The sequence below is a fragment of the Brachypodium distachyon genome, chromosome 2 (genome assembly GCF_000005505.3).
Source record: "Brachypodium distachyon strain Bd21 chromosome 2, Brachypodium_distachyon_v3.0, whole genome shotgun sequence".
NCBI lineage: Eukaryota > Viridiplantae > Streptophyta > Magnoliopsida > Poales > Poaceae > Brachypodium > Brachypodium distachyon.
The window spans coordinates 23,547,398-23,556,386 of record NC_016132.3 but is presented as its reverse complement, the minus strand read 5'-3'; the positions used below and the strand labels follow the sequence as shown (position 1 = coordinate 23,556,386).

Below are 8,989 nucleotides of genomic sequence, written 5' to 3'. Positions count from 1 at the left end.
CCTTGCAGATGAATAACTATGCGGTTTTGATCTTTGGATTTTCTTTGCTAAAATCTGCAGTTTTTGCTTTTCCAGTCTAGGATTGGCAGCCTGTGCCTTATCCAGAAACCTAGTTTTCATGCTTAGAAATTATCACCTTTTTAATTTCGAGCTTGCTTGATTTAACTTTGACTGACTATATTGTACTCAAAGTCAACATCATAAACAGCTGGGAATTTTTTGAAACATATGGGGACTACTCAAATTGTCTAGAACATAGCGAGTTTGAGGTTTGCCGTTATGTGCACAGAACGGCCTGACTCTCTTCCATGGTGCACAACCTTCATTTCTAGTTGCCGCTGCTCAGTATGACCTGTGTTCTGCAAATGATCTCACTCAACTACCCTAGTTGTTTCAGTGTGCCTTGTCTGGTCATTCCATTGATTCAAAAGGCAGCTTTGGTGCTTCTTGTCCCCTTCCCCGTTCCTCCCTTGTTGCTAATCCAATAGGTAAAGTCACAGTGAATCTCCAGCTAAAGAATTCAGTGACATAAGCCCCCTAGATTTGATCCCGAAGTAGCAGTTATCTAGTCTTCATTTCAATCAAAGTCGTGTTGTACCTTGAGTGCGAAACCTAATAAAATGCGACCTTGAAAGTTGAAACCAAGAATAGTATTCAATGTTAATTATCGCTAGGTCTTTGTTATTATCCTCAAGCTCAGATGAAGATGGGGCTTGTCACTTGTTCTGATGATTGTTAATTATTGCTAGACACGTATAAGTTGTGACATCCTAGTTGGCTCTCACAGATTATAGTGGCATGTGCAGCACAGCAGCAGCCAGGAGAGTTCAACTTCGGGATGGAAGAAATTACTTCACTCCCTCACAAGACGACACAGTTGAACGATACTACTGACTTTTCTAAAGACAGGGGTGATGTTAATCCATGGACAAACACTCAACTGAAAGTACTTTACAGGTTAGTTAAAGTTAAATCACGAGTGTCTCTATAGTAGTCGATGTTACTTGGAGTTAAAAATCAGGTGTTTTATTAAAGGCTGTAGAACAAAGCTCCAATTGTGACAGTTTATTTGTATCCTTGGTTGAATATTGCCTGGTCATCTACATTATGGATTTTTTTTTTACCTGCTAATCTATGAATTCGATCTACTGGCTCTGGGTGGTACTATACTATGCATTGATAGTAGATGGAATCAAAAGCATTCCACCTCTGAAGCCTTGTTGGAGGGTATGGCACACAAGCCATACATCCTGTTTAACATGTCAGATAGTTCAGGACATCAAGAGACAAAACAAATTCTCCAGAAGAAGAAGAAGAAGAAGTTGATAAGGGTTTATGGGAATCTTTTATTTACAACTTGAGCTACTCCGTTGTAACATGGTTTGGACTTTATCCATCACGATCTGCGTGATCCGACCTTATTTGTATGCCCATGGCGTGCCATTTTCTGGTTGGAACAGGTTATCTTAGTAAAGATTACGACCTTGTGCAATGCTCCATATTCTGCTAGCATTGTTGCCCCTGCTTTTCCCATTCTTCTGAGGTTAAGCGAATTTCCATGTATTTTAGGAGCTAATGCTGAGATTAAGCGAATTATTGCGAGTAGGCTGAGTGTAAAAACACCAATTTTGTGAGTGTGGTTGGCTTTATGCTAAGAATTGCTTCTCCACACATAGAATAGCTTTTCTGTTATTCCCAAGATGTTGACAGATGTTCGGTGGGAGTACTTTATTTGTTTCTCCACTGCCTGATTAGAGGATAAGTTCTCAGACTCAACTAATGGTTTACTCGTGAAATCAACTGGAGCAAGCATCTTACACGCTAAGTAGGTAGACAAGTGTGCCCTCTTTTGTGCTCTCTTAGGCCTTAGCTGAGAGCTAATGAGGCAGAATTGCAATTTGAAACGTATCTCACGACGACTCACGTAGCTAATCAGTCAGAATTGCAGTTTCCAGATGCTATATCGGTTACACACGGCTAAAAACTTGCCATTGTACCATTGTTCTTGTTCTTTTGTAAAAGATCAGCCTGAAAAGGCAGAGTCGCAGATATACTGCATGTCGATAAGAGCCGAGGACTGAGGCGTGATACCCCATCACCTTGCACAATTGCAGCTCGAAACGTGTTCCAGTTTCCAAGTAGAGAGTGATGCAGAGTCCATTAACTTGCATTGGCACATCTCGTCGGCTACTTGACATTCCCCCTAGGCAATGGAAGCCAGGGAGGGAACCTACGATACCTCATCAAATCGACGCATATATCGACCAGGTCCACCATGCCCATGCTATACACAGGATTTTAGAGCAGGAAAAGACAGAGCATGAGAATTTTGTTTGGAGATGGAGGAGGAGGCAGCCAGGCAGGCAGGGGCATCAAATTCAGGTTATTGATCTTGGTTCCTGCCCCTGTGCTTTATGGCACCAACTTGCCCACCGCCCTGGTGCACTTGGAGTTGGGACATGGGACCTCCCGGTTGGAATCTTTAGTCCTGTTAAAAAGAGATTCATGCTGGTTTAGGGCTGACACTGAATCTCCAAGTGCGCTCTAACTAGGATTGCATGCTTTCCGGGGGAATTATTCCTCCCTCCGGCCAGTTCCCATCACTAGTTATATAATCCTGATTCTTTAAGGCTATCGTTGCAATGAAGTATGCTTAACTAAGACAGGGTTTCTTGGAACCACTATGCACCAATTAATAGCATATACACATGGATGGTGGAAGCATTTTTTTTCTTTATTTCTCAAGATGCAACGGGGACAAAAGTTATTATTGAATAATAAGAGGATTTATGGGTGTGTGCCAACCGCCGCATCTGAGTGATACGTAGCGAAAACGCACATTGATATTGCGTTCACAAATATAAAAATATGAAAGGTGCCATCAGAAATGAAAAGATACGGAAAATGCAGAAAGAGATTCGCTTTGTAGGTGTACTATGTTCTTGCTCTTTCAGAGTTTCAGGAGTGCTGCCTGTCTCCTGCACCCAATCATATGAGCTCAAAGATATGATTCCTTTGTGCACTACTAGCAAGATAGAAGTTTGTAGCCACAACATGCAGGATATAGGCTGACATGGTCAAGCACTTTGTTGATACAGGATTGGAAGAAATGAGGCATAACTTTCGTTCGTATGACATAATTAATTTTTGCAGGGCCGGGGTAGATGATACAAGAGATGTAGATAAGACAGGGCTGTCCCAAACTGAAAGCTTCTGCATGCTTAGCTAAGGGGGAGGTTACAAAACTCTCCCTCAGAAAATATATTACCAGTTTAGCACTAGTTTACCACTTATACTGTTACCACCATGCTTAGAGCACTAGACCTTCTCCACCACAACATCATATTATGCATGGGGATACCAGAAATTTGGGTCGGAATAAGGATAAAATGACGCAAGATTCACTGATCAACTAATTCTCGTCCTCGCGCTGCATCCGGGCTTCCCCGGCGGTCACCGAGACAGTGACCGCCTTGCCATTCGCCTGGGCCTTCTCCTTCTCCAGCTGCACCTCATCCAGCTCCACGATGTCCATGATCCTACCGTTGCACTCTACGCCCTTGATGGCCACGGGGATCTCCATGGCCTCCGCCTCCTTCTTCTCCACGTTCTCCTTGTGCTTACCCCAGAGCACCGAGTACAGGCCGGCGACGATCAGGGCAGACCCGAGGATCCTGAAAATTAACAGCAAGAGTTAAATTAATGTGGGCCTTGCTCTGATCTTGTTATCTCATGGATGCATGGAGTTGGAGCCATGGTGATCGAATGAATAATCTTCGTCACTTGACTTACCCTCCGAGGTAGATGTTCTCTGCAAGGATGAAGGAGCCCATGATGGCCACCACGATCATCATGAGCGGGCTGAAGGCCGAGGCGAAGACGGGGCCCCGGCTCTGCATCACCAGCCCTTGCACGTAGTAGGCAATGCTCGACGTCACGATACCCTGCACACGTAACAATCTTAATCAGCATCAAGGAAACGGAAACAGAGGATAATTATACGTATGGTTGGCGAGGCGAGAGTCTGAGACTGACGGCGTAGGCGGCGGCGAGGAGGTTCATGTCGAAGCCGATCTTCCAGACGTCCACCTTGTGCTCCATGGCCAACGTGACCACGATGGCCTGCAGGGTGCCCACGAAGCAGATGAGCGTGGTCAGGGTCAGCGGCGCGTTGTACCTCTTGAGCGTCGCGGCCTGCATGCACACGCAGGAATCATTGTTAGTCCAGTATTTTTTGGGAGTAAATACAACTGAAGCATGGGATGTGTGCATGATGGGAAAACAAACCTGGAGGATGAAGAGGGAGGCCCAGGCGAGGGTGGCGATGATGAGGAAGACGGAGCCCCTGAACCAATCCTTGGCCGCGGCGGCGGCGTCCTGGTGCGGGCCCGCGTGGAGGTGGGTCATGTGGCTGGACCAGATCATCTCCACGGCGCGGCCCTTGTACAGCGTCATGAGCATGGCGCCCGCCACGGTCACCAGCGTGCCCACCACCTTGGCCACGCACCTCGCCTTCTTCAGGTTCACCTTCTCCATCCTGCCAAAAAAAAAAGTCCTCTTCCTCGTCAATGCCACTGGAATCACTAAAACCACAACAAGAATTTAGAAACCGAAGGAGTACTACAAAATTTGCAAGTACGAGGTTTGTAACCTGAAGATAACGGCGAGGACGAAGGTCATGGCGGGGAGCATGTTGCTCATGGCGCAGGAGAAGGTGGGGGAGGTGTACTTGAGGCCGGCGTAGTAGAAGTTCTGGTCGATGACGGGGCCGAGGAGGGCGAGGACGAAGATCTGGAGGAAGACCCAGAGGGACATGGCAGGGCGGGCCTTGTGGTTGCGGCGCTCCAGGAAGAGCGCGAAGGGCGCGATGGAGAGCGTGGCGAAGGCATGGCGGTAGACGACGAGCACGTAGTGGCTCATGCCGTGGTTCAGGGACACCTTGGTGATCACGTTCATCCCGGCGTACCCGAACTGCAGCGAGATCATCGCCACGTACGGCTTGCACCGCTGCATCCACGACGACCCCTCCGTCTGCGGCTGCACCGCCATTGCTTAATTGCTCGGTGATCCTGCTAGATAACGCTGGCTAGCTGGCTAGGGAGTGAAGCGGGCAGGGGTGTGCTTGATTGGTAGCTGGCTCGCTTGAGGAGGGAGTGGCGAGCGGAGGTATTTATAGCCCCGGCCGTGTGTCCCGGTGGCGGGGGTCAGCTAGCGCTGACGTCCGCTGTCACGGTGCGCCAAGAGCAAGATTAAGCTTGATAGATTAGCATGTTGTTGGCCAAGATTTTGCCATGCCATCTTTAGCTAATATAATATATACTTCTTCCGTTTCATAATTTTTGTCTCAATTTTGATAAAAAATGAATGTATGTATTCTTAAAAAATGTCTAGATACATGTAACATTTTGACAAGAATTATGGAACGGAGTGAGTAGCTAACACGTAGTATAGTAGTTGGCTATAAAAATGTACTAATTTATTAATAATAGGATCACATTGCAGTCTCATAGGACCACGTGTTGCAGTTGGTTACTCCTCCCTTAATAGTTATTGACACAACTTTGTCTAAATACAGATATATGTATTTAGATGCATTTTACTGTGCAGGTTCGTTCATTTTAGGAAGAATTTGCGTCCAGAATCATGGAACAACCCTCTCCTCTTTTCTTTCCTCTAACTCAACAAAAAAAATTATATCGAAAATCTTTCTGATCATCATATTGTATTTTGCTCTATTTCGCATCTCTTTTAGATTGCGGGGCGCCTGCCGGTCGGCTTCGCGCGCTGCATGCGATTCTCAGGCACTCGGAGCCTGCGCCGATGCATGCAAGTGCATGCTCAATCGTGTCCCCGGTCCCCACTATGAAGTTGCCACTAATTGAGATTGCCTGAATGTAATTGAGATTGGGCATGACTATTTCTAAGTCGCCTGTTTTTTTAAGAAAAAAGTTTTAAATATCAATGGACGTATATAGAAATCAAGAAACACGAAAGTACTCTCTAATAAAGATACCCCTGTTCGTGTAGCTCTTCAATCACTTCTTTAGGATGCAACCTCGTGGTCCTATAGATTGAAATGCAAATCTAAGAAAACAGCCGTGGGCTTGTGGCGTGACTATTTCTCCTCTATCTTGTAGAACTTTTTGTTCTTCAAGATTAATATCAATCGACGTTTCAGAACCGTTGGATTAAAATTTGAGAGTCCTCGCCATTATCTCATCTCTCAATTGCTATATATCGTTGGATTAAAACCAGATGACTAAAATGTCGATTGATTTCTAACTAAAAAACAGACGACTTACCAATACCAATAGCAAAACCTATTGAGATTGACTGCTTGATCATGCTAAGCAGAAGCTGGTCCCAAGGAGGGTATATCGGACGAACTTATCTATTACATACACACTGCCGAATTTCAGGTATCTAACGTCTGTTAGGGGGCACTCGGCAAAGCCTGCTATGTTCTACCAAAGGCTTTGCCAAGAACAAATCTTAGTGATCGGCTAAACAAGTCACTCACGGTCGGTTGACGGGCTATAACATATCTTTGCACTTTGCAACACTCTGCAAATGTTAATTTCACCTTAAAAAAACAGAGGCGGGGTCGACGGCCTGATGATGCAGGCACGGTTGTTGGTCAAAGGTTCTGGCAAAGAAAACAATATACGTTTAATTTAGAAACGGACGAAGCATTAAATTGACTATGACACATATGCATGCACGTAAACAAAAGACATATCTATGAGCGTATCCACGAGCGAATTCATGCTCTTTCGCAACATCTGCGTTGATTATTCGCTATAAAAGTTGAAAACAAATGGAAACAATCGAGGAGGAGCCAAGATCTCCGGCCCAGATGTTGCAAAGGAATACATTCGGCTGCGCGGCATCTTGGGGATTAATTGGACGTCTGTTTCCTAGCTGATTCGCCCGGATTCGGTATGTGCTGACGGAGCTAGCATGCACTTGATTCCTGATACTGTAGTAGGTTCATGTGCATGTCCTTTACGTGCATGCAGATATGGAGCAGCCCTCGGGATTTTTTTGAGGGAAGAAAATTCCATCCCGGGGATTCGATATATGAGATATGGCGCAAACACGTACACGCACCACGTGGAGAATAATACTCTCTGCGAAGTCAGACATGATCCAATTCAAAGGGTCGCCACACCTCCTTACTGCACCACCTTTTTTTTAAATGGAAGCTTTTTATTGATCTCAAAGCTGTATCAAGCGATACAGCGAAAGAGTATCATATCCCAGTCTCTGTGCCGAAACGCACACAGCTACACAAGTACGAAACAAAACTCAAAAATTACAACGAAATGAAAATAACATCTCTATGCGTGCTCAATTCGCAGACTAGACCGCCACCCATTTTGGGTAAAAAAGTCTCTGACCAATCGCTCCAAAATGTTGCACGCCATCAAAACCAGTTGGTGATCCACTGGTTTGAGGAGAGTAGATCAAGTACGGAGCCAATGAGTGGACGAATAGAAGACATGCATTGGAGAAGTTAAGTTCTTTCTATTAAAAACAATATCATTTCTGCAAAGCCAAATTATGCAACATAAAACAGCCGCCACAACCATGAAAAACGGTCTCAATCTTAGATTGTGCAGGAGACAGTTGTGGTGTGACGTACACTGTGACTGTGATGCATGGTGTCTCGATTCGTCTGCCTACTCCGAAGGAGCAAACAATAGCAATTTTACACCAGCGTGCTGCAGTGAATAACATGCCATCCGGCATCTGGCTCAAAATTTGAATATGAGATTTGAGAATTGAATAAAAATGGGTGATTTGTGGGATCCGCTTGCATCCCTAAGCCTGGGTGTGGTCGGTGTCTTTCCTGGCTTGAACTGTGATCGGAACTCGGTAACTCCGGGTATGTCCAAGGAGAAATATATTGAGAGAGAGATCGACAGAATCATCATGAGGAAGAGAATGAAACGAGGAAGAAGTGAAGTGTATATACAAAATAGAGAAGAGAGAGTGCATATATACTGAGAAATGGATAAAGTTAGGTGTATGTTTGTTTACCGGCTACTGCGTCCGACCGAAAGCTTCTGGAGTACATATAGTTTGGAGAAATAGATATCTGGCACCAATTGTCTTCAATTATGATTCATAAGAATATGATATAGATGACAGGATATGAGATAAGTTGATATGTGACCACCACCATATCCGACTATCCGAGGCCAGGGATTGTCCCTCCTTTTGAAAAAAAAATATATGTGACTATCTAGGTTTGAGATATATCAGGATAATAACTTGCTTAGCCTATATCTCCGCCCAGCCCTCTTGTCAACGGCTTCGAAGGATAGTAAAAAAGTAGAATTGGTTCAATTTAATAACAAAACTTGGGTAGAAAACACTTACATATATCGATTAACTATAACCTAGTTGAACTAATTAAGTCCGAGCGCGGCACCACCACTCAAATGTTAATTTTTTTTGAAAGAAAACTGTAAAGAAGAGCCCTACAGTATAAATAAGAGTCTAAATTTTCATCCGTGAGGAGTTGAACCCAGACAATGCGATTGTACATCCACTTACCCAATCAAGTGAGGTAGGATTACCCTTCTGGAATGTTAAAACGAGAGAAAAATAACTGATCAAGGTAAAAAAAAAATAAGCGGCGACGCTCACCTTAGTATTACGGGTACCGTAAAACTGCCCTTGCGCTATCGTACATGGACTACCACTCGAGGATCCAACTCCACAATGCGATCGGAGCATCTGCTCCCGCCGCGCCAAAGCAAAAATCCGCCACACTAGAGAGAGACGGCAAGTCCATATCAACGGATCGCAGCAGTGGCGTCAAGCCGAGGCCGAGGACAGGGCAGCCGGCAGCCCCAGCAATGCGCTACACGGTTTTACCCCTGGATGGTCCGATGCAAAGTGGCAGGGGTCCCCCTTTTTTTTGCACGACACGTAAACATAGTTATGCCTTTCTTTTGTTAGCTAGTCCCGCCTTGCTTGT

At 45.1% G+C, this 8,989-nt stretch overlaps 1 protein-coding gene across 1 annotated transcript; it reads right to left on the bottom strand.

The window, feature by feature from the left end:
• Nucleotides 1-3,100: 3,100 nt before the first annotated feature.
• Nucleotides 3,101-5,144, bottom strand: LOC100838093 (WAT1-related protein At5g07050). The gene is made up of 5 exons (XM_003568414.4): nt 4,652-5,144; nt 4,288-4,537; nt 4,036-4,194; nt 3,793-3,944; nt 3,101-3,674 (listed from the first exon to the last, which is right to left on the bottom strand). The coding sequence occupies exons 1-5, from the start codon at nt 5,047-5,049 to the stop codon at nt 3,413-3,415; spliced, it is 1,221 nt and encodes a 406-aa protein (XP_003568462.2). The 5' UTR covers nt 5,050-5,144; the 3' UTR covers nt 3,101-3,412.
• Nucleotides 5,145-8,989: the final 3,845 nt, after the last annotated feature.